At 43.5% G+C, this 18552-nt stretch overlaps 1 protein-coding gene and 1 non-coding gene across 2 annotated transcripts; one reads left to right on the forward strand and one right to left on the reverse strand.

Annotated features, from left to right (window-relative positions):
* Positions 1–13160: 13160 nt before the first annotated feature.
* Positions 13161–17524, reverse strand: LOC139432844 (E3 ubiquitin-protein ligase TRIM21-like). Its single transcript, XM_034085614.2, has 2 exons — positions 17432–17524; positions 13161–14820 (listed from the first exon to the last, which is right to left on the reverse strand). The coding sequence occupies exon 2, from the start codon at positions 14811–14813 to the stop codon at positions 13170–13172; it is 1644 nt and encodes a 547-aa protein (XP_033941505.1). The 5' UTR covers positions 14814–14820; positions 17432–17524; the 3' UTR covers positions 13161–13169.
* A 959-nt stretch (positions 17525–18483) lies between these two features.
* trnag-ccc (transfer RNA glycine (anticodon CCC)) lies at positions 18484–18552 on the forward strand. The gene has a single exon. It is a non-coding gene; the product is annotated as a tRNA-Gly (tRNA).

Consider the following 18552-nt stretch of genomic DNA (forward strand, 5'->3'; position numbering starts at 1 on the left):
AGTGTGCTGCCCCCCTCAACCATCTGACGGGAAAGGATGTCCCTTTTCAGTGGACGGCGGATTGCCAGGAGGCATTTGAGTTTTTGCGGGATGGTCTTTGTGCCGAACCTATCATGTGTCACCCGGACTTCACCAAGAGTTTCGTGCTGTGTACAGATGCTTCGCAGATTGTTGTGGGGGCTGTGCTGTCACAAGAAGTGGATGGCCTGGAGAGAGTGGTGGCCTACGCTAGTCGCTCCCTCACAGCAGCTGAACGGCGTTGGTCTACCTACGACAGGGAGCTGTGGGCGATAGTGTGGGCAGTGCGTAATTTCAGGCATTACTTGGGTCTTCTCCCCTTCACAATTATTACAGATCACCAACCTTTGTTGGGTCTGCGACGACTTCAGGTTGACAATGACAGGACGGGGCGTCGTAGCCGTTGGGCTCTGGAGCTGGACCCATACAACTGGGGCCAAACACACACATGCAGATGCCCTTTCACGCAGGCCTGACATCCCTAAAGCTTTGGAGAATTCAGGCAGTCTCGATGCCACATCCGCTCCCTTGAGTATACAATTCTCCCTGGCGCTGGGGACAGTGGTCCTAGTGATGTGTGTGCTGTGGGGACTCCTGCCAGGGCCCAAGCCCAGGGACCGATTTCAGGCCCTCCTTCTCCTGATTCAGGGTCTTCAGTGGACCAGACCCTAATCTTCACTCTGTCACATGATGGCTCCGGTATTAGGGAGCTTCAGCAAAAGGATGCAGACATCGGACACGTTTTGGCCTAGCTGGAGCATGGCCAACGGCCCCTTAGATGGAGGTTAAAAGATGCTTGTGTGAAGAGACTTTGGCATGAGTTTCCCCGGCTGACTTTTGTGGAGGGACTTTTATGTAGAGTTGTTTGGCTGTCTGAGGCAGGGCAGTCTACTCAGGTTGTTGTTCCTGCTGTCTTAGTTCCAGAGGTCCTGGGACACTTGCATGGTGCTTCACTGACTGCTCAACTGGCGTGTGAACGCGTTTTGGCACGCGCAAGAAGTGTGTGCTATTGGCCCTCCATGCACAGTGACATTCAATCATGGTGTGACCAATGTTATGCCTGTCAGAGAAAGAAGTCCCCGGTGCCTAAACACCATGCCCCCATGAGAACTTCGCATGCAGTTAGACCTTTCCAGCGTGTGGCGGTTGACATACTGGAGTTGCCGGTCACATCAAAAGGCAACCGGTATGTGTTGGTTGTTGAGGACTATTTCACAAAATGTGTACATCTGTATGCCATCCCCGATCAAAAAGCCCCCACGGTCGCGGAGTGTCTCTTCCAGAACTACATCTTAGAGCATGGGGTAATGGAAACTCTGCACACTGATATGGGCAGACAGTTCGAATCAGATGTTGTGAAGCATTTGTGCGGCATGTTAGGTGTGAAGAAGACGCACACCACGCCTTACAATCCGAAGTCTGATGGCATGGTAGAGAGGTTTAATAGGACACTTATCGATCAGTTGGCGAAATCTCTTCTATCATGTGAGGGGGAGTGGAACTCTTTTCTGTCACAGGTTGCGTTTGCGTACAATACCAGTGTACATTCCAGCACAGGCTTCACGCCATATTTTCTCATGCATGGCAGGGAGGCCAGGACTCCTGTGGATGTTTTACTGGGTTCAAAGCGGGATGATCTGGTGCAGGGTCCCCGGGAGGACTTTGCTGGTTCCCTTCTCAGACACTTGGACGCGGCGTTTGATCAGACAAGGGATAACAACAGAAGTCGTACTATGACGCCAGAGTGAGGCATGTCCCATATGAGGTCGGGGATTTGGTGTGGTTAAATGATCCCACTAAGAGCTGCCGTAAGCTGGCTCCCCACTGGAAGGGGCCTTATCTGGTGCAGAGGCGAATGGATAGGGGTGATGAGTGGGGGTCACGTACCAACTAAGTAGCCCGTTTGGGGATGAAGCCTCCCTTCAAACTGTCCATTATGACAGGCTACGGCGATACTACCTGCCGGTAGGGACCATCAAGGTCTCTCTTAAACCTTTCTCAGCCTCTTCCGTTGCAAGATGCAGTCTCCCCACAGAGCTCTGGACGCTTGAGGTTTTCCGATGTGGAAAGTGACAGTGATCTGTCCTGGAGTGGTGAGGGAGAGTGTGGTGTGACTCGACAAGAATAAACGGAGGCGCTATCTGGGACGCTCCAAAAAGTATTACGTTCCTGAGTTTTTGTTACACAGAAGTATCTTTGAAGCCTTAACACCTCGGACGTTACAATACCGTTACCATATTAAACATGCTCAAAACTTTCTGACACACTCTCTTAAACACCTCTAACATGATATCTCATTTACACAAGTTAACATCGATCATTTTCATCATGTACTGACCTGTAGGAAACAGAAAAGTGCAGCAGCAAGAATGTTACGTATTGCGTCGAGGCTTCGGAGCGTGTGTCGAGTAATCCCCGAAGCTTTTTGTGAAGCCTGTTTCGAGGCTTGTATCGTTTTGGGCCAGTGACGTCATCGATGACAAACGAAGCCTCGCTGCCTGTCGATACCACGTGACTGCTTCACGAAGCGATTCAGATCAGTTGAACCACAACGCTCATAATACCCATGGATGTATAATAAGAACCATATTACTCCTCCTGTCCCCGGCAGGCCCGGTAACACGATGGAATCAAGAGAGCTCAGACCCTCACTTATATAGAGGTCGGAACATGTCATAAGCAGTGGCGACGCCAGAGATGTTCTCTAGGGGGTGCTGTGGGGTAGCTTGACGTTTCATAGAGGGTGCTCAAACATTAAGGATTTCCCATTAATGCACCAGCGCTACAGTTGAATTTTCTACTGCAACACTCCCCACATGCACACACAGTGTACCCGCGACTGTTACAATGAAGGCTTGATAATCAGCTCACGGCATATAGGTGTAAAGTGCTATTTTTACAAGTGGGGGGTTGACCTCACCTCCTCTAGGAGGGACCTCACCTCCTCTAAGCAGTTGACTCATGACCACAGGGTCCCTGGTTCAACGACTGAATACGTATTTTTTGTTGTTTATAAAAGCTACAGCTAAATGAGATGATGTAGTTAATAAATGTATTCTTTGATATGGTTTAGCCTTTCTCCGGCGACAACATGGTTAAGTTTACGAATATTGTTAAGGATACAAATCCCTCTTTGCAATGTTTACCAGCCTCCTTAGGCTTTTCAATCACAATCATTCAACTGGAATAAAAACAATATTGTTAACATGAAAATATGATTTAATGTTCATTGTTTAGAGTTATTCTAAGGCTTTACTCATTGGGAACTCGGTATGAGATAGAGCACACTGTTGAGATGTCCAATCTGCCTGTTTTACACACTTTGACCAGCAGGGGGGTTTGTGTTCAAATGAAGCCCATGATGAAGCCTCATGAGATGAACCCTTTTGCGAACCAATTGGCTGGAAAGCTTCAAAGCTTCATAAGGCTTCATCTCACCATCACTTAGAATTAGACACAGGATCCGATTGATCGTCTGGATTGCTTCTGAGGAGGGGGTGGAAGTGTCCCCCCTAAAATAACCCAGGTGTCACCGCTCTCCTGCCAAAGGTTCCACCTTGGCGCTACTTACTATTACTGTTTCTCAAACAGTACAGATAAACCATAAAATGATATGAATGTCACCAAAATAAATACAGATAATATTGAGCTTTTCAAAACAATAAATTCACTGTTTAGCAAAAATAAATAAAAGTAAATACACAAATAATTGTACCATTTTTGGGGTATACCACACAAAGCTAAATTAACTGGCTGCCACAGGGAGGAGCTGCTGCGAGCTAAAGACTACGTTTGCTCAGCTTGTAAAATACATACATCTGATGGCTTAAGTCTTTCATCCGGTTCAAATCCACTAAGATCTAAAAAGTGTATGGTAAAAGTGTGGCTTAAAACTAGATAAAAAAGCCACTTTATGACAGCTTCAGGCAGAGTTTCTGGACAACAGCACTGTAAATAAAGCAGACCGGCCTTTATTTAATCCAATTATATCATATATTCTACAGTTAAAAAGGACATTCTTTTTATTATTTTGTCATTTTTCTTGTAAATGTCCATATTTAGGTATTACTACTTTTACTTCAATAAATGATAGAGTATTTCTACCCCGCAAGAGAATATTGATGTAAATGTATAATCATGGACAATCATCATTGTGTTTATTATTACAGCCAAAACTCGTTAATAAAGTTATAGGCCTGTTTATTATTTGTATTGCCCCTAAACGACCTTGCATGTGGCTCCTGTAAATCCCTTCTGCACTATGTTTACAGCTGCTGCTGCTGCTGCTGTCAGTGACACAGGGAGGTTGAGAGAAATAACATCAATATGATGAGTGAAGCACGTTAGTCATTCATGTAACACTGAGTTTTATTATATTGTAATGTCTCAAGAGGCAGGGATCTTCAGCTTGAGGTGTGGGTGCAAAGACTAAAAGACAGCAGGCAGCGATTTCCAACTTAATCAGGTGTATTTTCGTCTTCTTACACCCATCACACACTTAAATCATTACTTATAAACAAAACAGAAGGATTCATCTACAAAGGACTTTTTCTGGCTTCTATAGAAAGTAAATAAAACCTCAACCATTAGGCTTGTTTGAGACACATAGCGGCTCGCCTCGAAAGTAGACGAGAGTAGCCGATCGCAGCCGGGGGAGGTGTCAAAAAGCTCGTCTTAAGTCGGACAGCTCGGACTCGGAGTCGGCTTGACTGGCTGGGTTTGCAATGGCGGAAATTCCATTTTACCCACTGTAGACAAAGGTGATCTCCATTGCTTTATATAGGTTTGTTAATTCAGTCATGATGAGGAACCACACCAGTGACTGGGTTCCATAATTAGAAATGCTCCTCCCTCTTAATGTTTGCAAAACTGATAGGTGGACAGGCTACAAATGATCAGTCCCTTCAGATCCGCACACATGAAGCTTCATGAGCATGAACTGAACAGACCTGCTGCTGTGTTAATTATTTAGCTGCCACTTTAAGCTTTATGATGTGTACAACATGGATGTAATTTCATTTAATCTTGCCATTTTAAATGATGTATTCAATAAATAAGGTTAAACCAAATCATTACATTACAATAGATTTTATTTTAATGATTTGGTTTAACTTAAAGAGAAACTTTATTGTTATTGCACATATTACAGGTACTGAGACAACGAAATGCAGTTTAGCTTCTAACCAGGTGCAACAAGCAGTGAAGTGGAAAGTAATGTACACACTCTACAGAATAACATATAGAATGAATTGAATGATGAATAAACAGTGTGTATGAATACACTAGATATCAGCCTGTGAGCAGTATGAACAGTGTGTATGAATATGCTAAGATATATAAAGTATGAAAACGGTAAGCAGTATAGTATAAAATATATAGATATTAATTTCATGATGATAAACATTGTGGAACAATGATGAAAAATGGGAATGGATGTGGCGACGTAAAACTGACACAAAACAACAACAAACTTTTTCCAGCCAATTGGAGAGTTTCATCAGCAGCACGTGGTAAAAACCACCAATGAGCGCTCAGCTCGAGATACCAGCGAGCCGTTTCCCATCAAGCATTTCGCTTCCGCAGCTCGTGGAGAGCAACTGCGCCAACTCGCCTCGCCTCGCTCTCAAGGCTGTGGGCGTCTTTGTCCCGCGAGATTTCAAAGTCTCATGTGGGCGAGCCTCCAGAGCAAGTCGGACAAAATGACTAACCATCATGCAACGCACTAGCAAGACGTTGATCGCAACTGCGCAGGTTTTGCTTGTCTCAAACAAGCCTATTGTCTCTCCCCTTGCTCCTTCCCCCCTTTGTGCTCAAAGGAGCAATCAGTAAACACTCATCAGCTGGGCAGCAGCCATCTTCCCTAATGCCCAGCTGATTCTGGGAGTTGTAGTCCCTGTTTCATCCACCGAGAGGGAATGCCCTCGATGATGCAACCTCTCGTGACAACACAATAGTTACATAATTTCTAGAGGCTGCCTCACCCTGATCCCTGCCTGCTGCCAGTCACTTTTATAGCTGTAGCAATTATTTCAATAAAAGTCAAACTATTTCCTATTACTAAACGAAAACAACAATATTTGTTTTATTATTGCAGTGATTTCATCCAAAGCCAGAATGTTAATATCAACATTGGTACATTTAAAATCATACTAAAGTTCAATGGAAAACCATTAAAAAACAAAATGATCCCTTCATGACTGTCGCATTACACATTAATCAATATTATAATACGGCTACCCTGCTCATATGACTGCTTATATTGTTATTAAAGAGAAACTGTATTTAAAGCAGCCTAAGTACTTACTTGCTATACAATGTAATGCATTTTGGTACTATAGTGTCTGAGGGAGGCATATATTCTTCATATGTCTGAACAGACGTACCAGCCTCAGATTCTGATTAAACTAAACCGTGTTCAATATTTAGTTAGTGATTGTCTCTGTAGTTTACTCACCAGTTTTGGGCAGAGGTTCTGCTGTGTTGTTGAGAAAAGCTGCTGGATTCAGTCGAGTGTTTCTTTAGAGAGAAGCAGAGACAAGTGCAGCTGTTGTGTCGCTCAGACAAGCTTTCACTTTCATTTCTGGGAAGTTGAAGCTCTCCTATTTCAGTGTAGCTCCACCTCTCAGTGGCCCGTCACCAAGAGGGAGTGGAGGAGGAACTACAAGAGCAACAAGGCCTTTCTTTCTTCAACGGTTGAGACCCCACCAACACTACAACTCCCATAATCCTTTCTGCGGCAAACACTACAAATACCATCAATCTCAGAGAGTTTAAATGACTTACAATTGTACAATTATGTTTCCTATTAAACTAAACTGCAATTCCTTTTGAAAGTAAACTATGTTCTCCTGTATTACAGTTCCAGTTTTAAACACAAAGTAACTGTTGAAAACACTGAAACACTACTTGCTATGTTTAGAAACAATATGGCTTTTAATAATCACATTATATAATAAGTTGTTGCTGTATGGAAAAGACAACAAAGCTTTTGGTTTCCACGGACTGATTAGAAACATTTGTGATATGTCAAAATCAAAAAAATATTTCCCCCTTATATCGTAATTGACAATGCAGTTAGTTCATACAATTAAGGAGAACCAGATCAAGACATCTGTGAGGTACAGTAAACAGCAACATGCTTTTTTATCCCAGTAAACAGAAAAGTAGTAACAATAATAATACTTTTTTTTGTGACCATCTTTTAAATAATTGTACAAATGTTATAATTTTGCGATGAATCCCTCCTACTCAACCTTCCACATATCAAGGTTGTTATATATATCGACAATCATAATTTACCTTAAGGATATCACCAGGTCACTTAACAGTTGACTTATACTTTATAAAGGGAGGATATCATTTTCTTTCTCGTAAATTATGTTTACATAAAAAACTATTGTTTTTCAGTTACACAGAAGGCATGTTGGACTTGGGTTTATTCTCATCTGTGTTCTCAGTGTGTGCAGGCGGCAGACACCTTATATGTATTTATTATAATTATTGATTCATATTTTGTATTACTTTAAAATTGGAGCAGGTAAAGGTAGTGCTGATTTATTAATTTATTTGTAAAGATATATTTGGGGCCTGAGAGGGACTTCATTAGAGATGCAGGGTTGAAAAGAGGAGAAAGAGGGGATGGCATTGCCTAAAATGTGTTTGTGCTCGGGATTCAAACCCTCTTACCTGGCAGCTCTTACCAACAGCAGCCCAATGGTCATTTTCTTTGTTAAATATACCACCATGTATCTTGTGAATTTCACAAAGATATCAATAAAATGTTGTCTTAACCTAAAATAATACATGACAAACTATTTGTTGATTACATGTTGTATTATCTGAAGTCAACTACAGGAACCTCAAACATTGTACTAACCCTAACCCTAACTTTCCACCTCTGCAAACAGATTGGTTATGAGGTGGTTCAGGAGTTACAGGACATCCTTCATTTGTCACAGCAACTTTCATCATCTGTAATGACACACTGTTAATGCTGTATTACAGATAACTAACTGTGTCCAGCCCTCATTCTCTGCCGTCTTGTCCATCTATAGAAGACTCAGCAGCTGTCTCCATCACCGCCTGCGCTTATTAAGACCTTCTGTGATTCGGCGTTATCAGCAGAGATCGACCACAGCGTCCACTGGTCGGAGGAAGATGGATGCGACATCAAAAGTTTGGACCAGTGATTAATCTAGAAGAAGGACGAGGCAGAGCGTGTCTGAGGTGAGAAAACCCCAACTCTTTTGTGGTCTTTGACCGAGGACAACACAGTTTTGATTCTGGGATTCAGAGATAAATCATGGCAAGACCTTTATTTGAGTCATTCCTGATGTCATAGTGATGTAACTATGTTCTGAAAGTAAACAAAGGACTCCAATTGAGGTGTTTCAGATGAGGGGGAGTTTGTGGGAGAGAAACTCCCTCTGGAGGGAACACAGGGAACACAGGGATGTTAGACTTTGCAGACCATTTACATGCACAAAAAACGAAATAACACACTACAGGAAAGGGACAAGTCCAAAAAGCAAAATAAGGCCTCTTGGTTGGTTCCTGTATCTTGTGGGATACAGTCATTCGACAGGCTGTGTAATATTGATGTTATATGTATGTAATGTGGGTGAACTAATGGTGTAATAACAGTGTTATATGGGGGTGATATAGATGAAATATTGGTTTGATAATATATAAATCGGCAATGTATTTGTCATTTCAACCTAGAAACTTTAGAAAAAAGTAATTAAAGGGTTAAACTGCCTGCACTGAAGACTTCTTTACAAGTTTTCCCAGCTTTGAATGTTATTAGCTTTACCCATATTTTAAATTGACTAAAGTTCCTTCACGTTTTCACCTTTCTTTATTCATTTGAGGTATTTGTAAATTACTTGAGGGAAACAAAACAATGAAGACAGAATTTAATTAGCTTTTTATTTAATTGAGGATTTGTTTAAACTATACAAATAGTCTGTAGAGAGTTGGACAACATGAAATGAAAATGGCATAATAATAATATATAATATATTTTATTTCTATAGCGCTTTTCTTGAACCCAAAGACGCTTTACATTTGGGAGGGAGGGTAGACAAACAAAACAAAAACAAAGCCAAAAAGAAACAAAACAAAACAGAAAAGCAGTCAGGAGGAAGTTGATTGAGAGGGGGGGGGGGGGCTTATGGATACAGAGTTGAAGAGGTGGGTTTTGAGGCGGGACTGGAACAGGGTGAGGGACTCAGACTCACGGAGGTATTTGGGGAGGGAGTTCCAGAGCTTCGGGGCTGCCACAGAGAAGGCTCTATCCCCGAAGCTCCGGAGTTTGGCCTTGGGGATGGAAAGCAAACCGGCTGAGGTGGATCTGAGGGACTGGGGTGGTTGGTAGAGGATGAGGAGGTCAGTGAAGTAGGGGGGGGGGTGGCAGATGGTGGAGGCCTTTCTAAGTAAGGACCAGGAGTTTGTAGTGGATGCGGTGTGAAACGGGGAGCCAGTGGAGTTCTTTGAGGACCGGGGTGATGTGATGCCATGATTTGGTGTGGGTGAGGAGTCTGGCGGCTGCGTTCTGGACACGCTGGAGTCTACTGAGGGAGGTGGAGCTGATGCCGTAGAGGAGTGAGTTGCAATAGTCAAGGCGGGAGGAGATGAAGGTGTGAATAAGTCGCTCAGCTGCAGGGCGGGTGAGAGAGGGACGGAGTTTGGCAATATTGCGGAGGTGGAAAAATGAGGTTTTTACAACTTGACGGATGTGGGGCTCGAGGGAGAGGGTGGGGTCAAATATAACGCCAAGGTTGCGTGCCTGGGTGGAGGGGGATACAGGGGTGCCATCAATGGTGACTGTCAGGTTGGGGGTTTTGCTGAGGGTGGATTTGGAGCCGATGAGGAGGAGTTCAGTTTTATTGCTGTTGAGTTTGAGGAAGTTGTGTTGCATCCAGGATTTGATTGCAGTCACACAGGATTCGATGTGGGTGAGGGGGGGGTTGTTGGGGGATTTGGTGCTGAGGTAAATCTGGGTGTCGTCGGCGTAACAGTGAAAGTCCAGGTTGTATTGGCGGAGAATCTGACCAAGGGGGAGGATGTAGATTATGAAGAGGAGGGGGCCGAGTACTGAACCTTGGGGAACACCTTGGGTGACTGAAGCTGTGGCAGAGGAGTGGTTGTTGAGGGAGATGAAGTGGGATCTGTCGGAGAGGTAGGACTGGAGCCACCTGAGTGCAGTACCTTCGATACCGATGTCCTGGAGTCGGGTAAGCAGGATGGTGTGGCTTACGGTATCGAAGGCTGCACTCAGGTCGAGGAGGATGAGGATGTTGAGGGAACCGGTGTCAGCAGAGGTGAGGAGGTCATTGAGGACTTTGATGAGGGCCGTTTCTGTGCTGTGGTGGGGACGAAAACCAGACTGAAGGGGTTCAAAAAGCTAGTTGGTTTGGAGATGGCGGTGGAGTTGTTTGGAGATAATGCGTTCTATTGTTTTTGAGAGAAAGGGGAGGTTGGAGATGGGACGGTAATTACTGAGGGAGGAGGATCCAGACCGGGTTTCTTGAGGATGGGAGTAACAGCAGCAGTTTTGAAGGCAGAGGGAACGGTTCCTTGGGACAGGGAGGAGTTGAAAAGGTTGACAAGGTAGGGGCAGAGGACGGGGAGACAGGACTTCAGTAAAGGAAAAGGAATGAACGGCATAAAGTGGAAGTGGAGGAAGGGAGGGTGTCAGCACGGGGTTTGAGGAGCTTGTTGATGGTGGAGAAGAGGGTCCTGGGGTTATGGGAGGGGTCGGTAAAGATGGTGGAGAGGTAAGCAGTTTTTGCGGCAGTGAGGGCGTCTCTGTAGGTAGTGAGATGGAGTTTGTAGAATTCATGGTGAACTGTGAGGGATGATTTCTTGGTTAGGCGTTCAAGTTGGCGGCCGGGTTGCTTCAGCTTACGGAGTGCAGGGGTGAACCAGGGTGAGGAGGTTTTAAAAGTGACATTTTTGCTTTTGAGTGGGACCAGGCTGTTGAGGGAGGCGAGTAGGGTGGAATTAAGGTGGTTGAGTTGTTCATCGGGTGAGCTGAGGTTTGAGTCCAGGGGGAGAGTAGAGGAAAGCAGGTCGGAGAGGTGCTGGGGATCAACAGAGCATACATTATGGAAGGTGATGTTCCTGGATGGTGGCGGACGGGGGACACGATGGTGAACTGTATGAGTTTGTGGTCAGAGAGGGGAAAGGGGCAGGGGTGGAGGTCGAGTACTGGGAGGTTGGTGGAGCAGACAAGGTCAAGGATGTGTCCTTTATCATTGTTGGGGAAGGTGACATATTGGGTAATTGAGAAATTGTCCAGAAGGGAGGAGAAATCAGAAGCGAGTTTGCAGGTGGGGGAGTCCATATGGATGTTGAGGTCGCCGAGAAGTAACAGACGTGGGGAGAGGGTTGAAGCAATGGTGAGGAGTTCAGTGAGATCAGAGAGGAAGGAGGGGTGTGGTTTGGGGGGGGCGGTATATGAGGATAACTGTCAGTGAGGGAGGGGCTTTGAAGGCGAGGAATTTGAAGGATGGTACTGAGGGGAGGGTGAGTTCTGTAGTCCGGATGTTGTGGTTGTAGATGACAGCCAGCCCACCACCATGGCGTGAGGGGCGGGGTTTAGTGATGTAATTAAAACCAGGGGGGGATGTTTGGTTGAGGGAGAAGAAGTCATTGGGTTGTTGCCAGGTTTCAGTGAGCAGAAGGAAGTCGATGGATTTGTCCAGAATTATTTCGTGGAGGATGTGGGCTTTATTGTTAAGTGACCGGATATTGAGCAGGGCAAAATTGGTCAAGTGGGGGGTTGGAGGGGTGGTGGCAGGCTGGAGAAGTATGAGGTTGGCCAGGTTAGCAGCGCGGGGGTGGGCACGAGAGGGGGGGCAGTGGAGCAGAGGAGGGGGGCTTGATGGTGGGGACAAATGGCTTGTTATATGTGTTGGGAGGCGGAGGGGAGTGGGATCCGCTCCAGGTATTTCATGCAGCTGGGAGTGTAGGTGAGCGGGGGAGAGAGGAGCAGTAGGAGTTGCGTTCTGATGGCACATCAGGTGTGCAACAGTGCGTTGGGTAGAGCAGATGGATGCTATGGATTGTCCGTGCTGAAAGTAAACAAAACTGCGGCGGGTGCTACGGTGAATGTAGCGGGGTCGACGAAGGAGTCCAAGATGTCTGATGACTGAGATGGAAGACGGGGTGGAGGAGTTGGTGAATGACAGAAGCTGTGAGATGGAGTATTTCAGCATGATGACAGGTGAGAATGCTGGGAGCAGTGTGTTAGCAGCGATAGCGGCTAGCGGGCTAGGTGCACAGAGGTGGAGGATTGTTGTGGAGACGAGGAAGATCCACGACATGGCAGGAGGATGTGAACAGCGGGACGGGACAGATGTACCCCAGAGATGAAGGCAGGAGACAGAGGGAGTCCACGGTTGTTGCGTGGGACGGAGATAGACAAGTAGGCGATGTAGCAGATAGCAATAGTCACCCGGCACTTTGATGGCTGAGTGAGGGCAACCGGCAACGGCAGCCGGCAACGGCAGCCAGCAACGGAGGCAGAAGTCTAAAATAAGTTAAAATTAAAAACAATGTGCAGTGCAGTAAAGATGTGCAATGCAGGGCAGTAGTCCAATTCGAAAGTTTTGCAAGAATGAATCTTAGCTGAGGGTGATAGAGGGTAACAGAGGCGGAGAAGCGGCGAACAGTCAACGCCAGCGTCTTCTCCGGCGGGAAAGTAACAGATTGAGACCAGAAAGCCACTGCAGCTGAATATTATACAATCAGATTGTTCCAAAAAAAGGGTACCAATATAAATCAAGACAAATAATCTTAAATTTGCCATGACATAGACCAGATAACAATCTCTTACAGGTTCCCCTAAATTAAAATATTTAAAACTAATAATCCTTTAAAAAAACATATTGTTGGCGTTTTTAATGAGTAAAGGGCGCATGTGTTTTCCCAGTAAATGAAACACTTCCTATATGATTAGGTGCTATTACAAAGTTTGGAGATTAACGGCCATACATTCAAGGACTAAGTTAATTATTCTGTTTCAAAATTACAGAATCAGAAGTTAAAACATCAAAAATATATACAATTCACTTCCCCAATGATATACATGCAGTATATTACATTTGGTGAGAGTGAATCTTTCTGTTGAAAATCAAATGGTTGTTCTACTCAGTGTGATTGACAGGAGAGATGATCAGAGGGGCAGAGTTTTTACCACCATCCTTAACACTGGGACCAAAGAATGGGTAAAGTTTCTCTTTGAAGTAGCAGCCAGGGAAGGAATAGATCAGAGCTGCAGCATCAACATCATAAAAGGAGACCAGACCCTCCTCATAATCCACAAACACCCCCACCTTCTGAGGCTGAGACTTCAGAGAGAGACCGACTGGAGGATCAGCAAAAGCTTTGTACTCATTTCCATTCCTCAACCTTATCATCCAGTAACCACCCTGAGGAGACAGTCTGATGATTCCCTTCCTGTTGATCGACTCTCTGGCCACTCCTAGAACCCACTGAGTCTTCCCTTTAACCTGAACCTCGTAGTAAAATCTTCCTGAAGAGAAACTCTGCTTTGCTAAGACATTGACCCAACGATCAAATCTCTCTGGTTTGTCTGGAAGATTCTTCCTCACATCACCAAGTTTAACTTGTTTTCCATCATCAGACAGGATGAGATAGGGATGTGCTGTATCAGGATCAAGAGTCACCTCCACCTCAGACTGCTGGACCCTCTTCAGCTCCACCTCAAGCAGCTTCTTCATCTGTTTACTGAGCGTCTCCTCCAGCTGAGTCACAGCTCTCCTCACAGTCCCCTCATATGAAGGAGGACGGACCCTGACTTCTGTCCAGTTCTTGGTGGGTGGAGCAGCGTTCAGGGACGTGAAGCTTTGGAGGAGGTGGAGCTGGTCTTCAGAGCGTGAGAGCTGCTCCACCTCAGAGCTTCTCTTCTTCAGCTCAGAGACTTCCTGTTCCAGCTCTTTGATGAAGCCTTCAGCCTGTTCCTCTGTCTCTCTCTGCTTCTCTTTGATGGTGTCCATGAGCTCGGCCTGGCTTCTCTCAACAGACTCCTTCAGAGCGGTGAAGACCTGAACACCATCTGCTATCTCTCTGTCTGCTCCTTCCTTACTGAGCTCCACTGAGCGGTTCATCTCCTGAATCTTCAGTCGTCTCTTCTGGATCATCTGCTGAATTTCAGCCTCTGTCTTCCCCAGCTCAGCCTTCTTTCCTTCATATCCTTCTTTCAGAGGAACAACATCATGTGTCTTGTGCTCTGAAACAGTGCAGAGCATGCAGACACACACCTGGTCGGTCTTACAGAACAGCTCCAGCAGTTTATCGTGCTTCACACACATCCTGCATTCCAGGTTCTCCTCAGGGTCGATCAGCTGATGTTTCTTCAGGCCTGCTCTTGTCAGGTGAGGCTCCAGGTGAGTCTCACAGTAGGACTCCAGACACACCAGGCAGGACTTCAGGGCCTTCAGTCTGGTTCCAGTGCAGACGTCACAGGGAACTTCTCCTGGTTTGACAACGTGTTGCTCTGAGCTGCTGCTGCTGGCTTTCTGTTGAGCTGACTGTCTGAACTGAGCAGCCATCTCAGAGATGAAAGTGTTGACCTGCAGCTCAGGCTTTGTGTTGAAAACCCTTTTACAGTTGGGACACTGACTCGGGACATTTCTATCCCAGTATTCAGAGATGCAGGCTTTGCAGAAGTTGTGTCCACATGGTATGGTGACTGGATCAGTGAACACATCCAGACAGATGGAGCACAGAAACTGATCTTCAGTCAGCAGACAGCTGGCAGCAGACATGTTTACTCTGTAGACAAAAGATTAAATATAGTTTTAATATGAATCGTCCTGAATTCCGTACAAATAGTAACTGAGCAAAGAAGACCCCAGATATGCAGTTCAGTGTTATTTATTGGAAATCACCCAGCCAAGAAAATAAGTGATAACATAGAGATCTTTTTCAAAACAATAATAAATGAAAAAATATGATATTATATTGTTGAGCCTAAATGTAATTATGGTAACACTTTATATTAAGGTACACAAATTAACCATCAACTAGTTCTTAATTAACATGCATATCAGCAGTATATTGTCTCTTTATTAGTCATTATAAAACACTTATTAATGCCTTATTCTGCATGACCATATTCCACAAGTAATAAGCCATTAGTTGAGAGTTTTTCCTCAATAATCCTCTGATTAGTGCTTATTTATTGCAAGTAAGGACGTTGTGGTCTTAATATGCTCAATATGGGCCTAATAAGGCAGTAGTACCACAAGAATAGTAATTCTCCCATAATAACACTTAACAAATATGATCTCTTCTTATGTAACAAGACATGAGTGTTAATTGTGTCTAAATAACTCAAAATTAGGTATTTCTATGTAAGAATATGTTCCCTATTTTAAAGTGAAGTATTGTTCATTACCAATAAGCTATTAGTTTGACTCTAATTGACCTGAACATGTTCCATATTCTAAAGTTGCCTCCTCTTCACACGTTGTAAATACATTATAACACACAACTACTGAAATTAACCTCAACAGCACATGAACAAAGTAGGCCCACGTTGAAATATCTGTTTCATTAATGAACCACTAAAGAGAGGTTCAGACACATACACATACCAACATATGTCAAGTTTCTCCAAGGCTGAGAACACACTATGCAGCCTGTACTATTTTTAATAAAAACAGATTTGTTTTTAACAGATTTTATGTATTTCTGATCATACTGTGTGACCTGCCTGTATGTTCTTACACAATAGGTGTACTGTTCTCTCTATGTGTTGTACTGTCTCAGTGTGAACATAGATTAAACAGCCAGCCAAACTCGTTGAGAGCCAGGGAATGAGCAGCCATGCTCCTTTATTGACTTATTTGCAGTCCACTGACATTCAAACAGAGTGAAACTATAAACAAATAATTTACAAGGCACTTAATGATCTCATACATAGTTGAGGGAGAATAAAAATGTGCATGTATTCAGGTACTGTACTTGAGTTTTCTTTTATATGAAAACATATACTTCTCCAAAAACACAGCTGGACCGAATTCACTTGTCAATCCAATACATTCATTGTTGATAGTTAGTTTGTTACTTTGCAGATATTACAAAAATAAAATAAAACAACACAATTATGATTTAATAAACCTCAGGGTAATTTACCAAGCAGTACAATAACATGTTCAACACATTGATCCATCACTAATTATAATCCAATTTTATAATATATTTTACTTTTTAAAAAGGATATATTTTTAATTGTTGCTGTAAATTTCCACATTGTTGTATTTTACTTCAATACATGATCAGAGTACTTCTTACCCTGCTAGTAAATACTGAAGTCTGAGGTATTGATGTACATGTATCTTCATAGTTATCACTATTTCCATCCTCCATACATCGTTGTACTTTTAATTTGTAACTAACTTTAATCAAATTCAGTTTATCATCAGTTTGGTGTGCATCTCTTTTGTTGGAGCCAATGCCGTTTGTCACTATGGTAACCAGCATTTAACTGCATCGCCCTATGAAAACATGTTGGGAACAAGCCCGACTGGTCTGCAGTGTAGCGTGTTAAGGTCTGAAAACGTTTAATTTAGTTCAGCTGGAGACTGGGGCGGATATGGAGAGTCAAGGAGTTCGCAAACTTTACTTAGATTATTTTTGGGGTATTTAAGGGTTTTATTGTATTTACTGTGGTGACCACCTATTTAACCACTGGGACATAATTCAAACTTGGAACTACAGTTGCGGTTATTGTTCCCACACGGACATGTTATGGGTTACCTATAAATAGTGTGTGCCCTCTTGGCTCTCTCTCTTGTCGACCCGGGCTGCGACCCGACAACATGTCCTTTGCAGTTTGTGAATAAATTACTATTCTTGCACCTTCCTTGCACCACCTCTGACTCCATATCTCTCAGCACTACAGTACATTACATCATTTATTGAGGCTGCCTCTCACTGCCTGCTGCATAATAATACATGAAAACAATGATAAACTAATATTTTATATTGTTGCAGTCTTAAATCTGAAGCCCTGCATGTGTTCCTTGTTTATATCAGCACTTTAATATGTAAAATCATAAAGTTAAATGGAAAACCATTAAAAACCCAACGATCCCTCCATGACTGTCACATTACACATGAATCAATATTATAATACGGCTACCCTGCTCGACATAGCTGCTTATATTGCGTGGGAAAACGGTATTTAAAGCAGCCTGAGTACTTTTAATATTGAACTTAAGACATGAATTACTATATAATGTAATGTATTTTGGTTTTAAATTGTCTGAGGGAGGAATATATTCGGTATATGTCTGAACAGACGTACCAGCCTCAGATTCCTATTAAACTCAATCTTGTTCAAATATGTAGTTAGTGATTGTCTCTGTAGTTTACTCACCAGTGTTTTGCAGAGATTCTGCTGTGTTGTTGAGAAAAGCTGCTGGATTCAGTCGAGTGTCTCTTCAGAGAGAAGCAGAGAGACGTGCAGCTGTTGTGTCGCTCAGACAAGCTTTCACTTTTAATTCTGGGAAGTTGAAGCTCTTCTATTTCAGTGTAGCTTAGGCCCGGTTCCAGAACAAAATGACTCAGGGTGCATCTGAGATTAGAGAGGGTGCAGGGGTAAAGTGATATTTTTATAAGTGGGGAGTGGACCTAACACCTCACCTCCTATAGGGGGGTCCGGGGGCATGCTCCCCAGGGAATATTCTTTCAAATATTGAAGTTAAAAGCATCAATCTGGTGCACTTTGAGAGCAAAATGAAGAGATCTATGGATACATCTCAACACCCATATGAAACAGAACTGTAAACAAATTTACTTTTTCTTTAGGGATATTTTACAAATCACTCCCCTTTTAAACTGTATTCTTGTTTTAATGTCATATAGTATTTCATTGTTAGTGAGTGAGTTACTCAGATGAGTACCAGGAGACAGCGGTTGGTACTCTGGTACAGTTGTGGTATCTGACTTACTTGAACCGAAATGAGGGTGCATAACGACTCAACTGAATGTGCAATGCAAGTGCCACTAGTGTAATTGTATCATACAAGATTCCCATTCTTGTGACCCGGGTTCGATTCCCGGGCGGTGCATGCAAGACGGTCTGAATATGGGTTGAGTAGAGGACAAAAGAATAGAGAAAGGTACAGAACTCTGAAAAGGACATTTTAAATCTCTTCCAAGTGGCGGAGTTGAGAGAGCCAGAGTTATTTGTAACAACTGCAACATTTAATTTTCTTATCACTGGACTCTAAGGGTAACTTGTTCTTCTATAGCTAACTAGATGAAACATTTCTAATGCACTAGCAATTTTGAATACGATGACTACAGACTTGTGATGCCACAATATTAAGGATACACAGGGCACTCCAACATCTAGGAAAACCAAAAAACACTGTAATAGTCAATATATTGATAGTTATATTATTTATAAACAAGCATAATACAAGTGCCGCTAGTGTAGTGGTATCATACAAGATTCCCATTCTTGTGACCCGGGTTCGATTCCCGGGAGATGCA

This window comes from Pseudochaenichthys georgianus, chromosome 6, assembly GCF_902827115.2.
Source record: "Pseudochaenichthys georgianus chromosome 6, fPseGeo1.2, whole genome shotgun sequence".
Lineage (NCBI taxonomy): Eukaryota > Metazoa > Chordata > Actinopteri > Perciformes > Channichthyidae > Pseudochaenichthys > Pseudochaenichthys georgianus.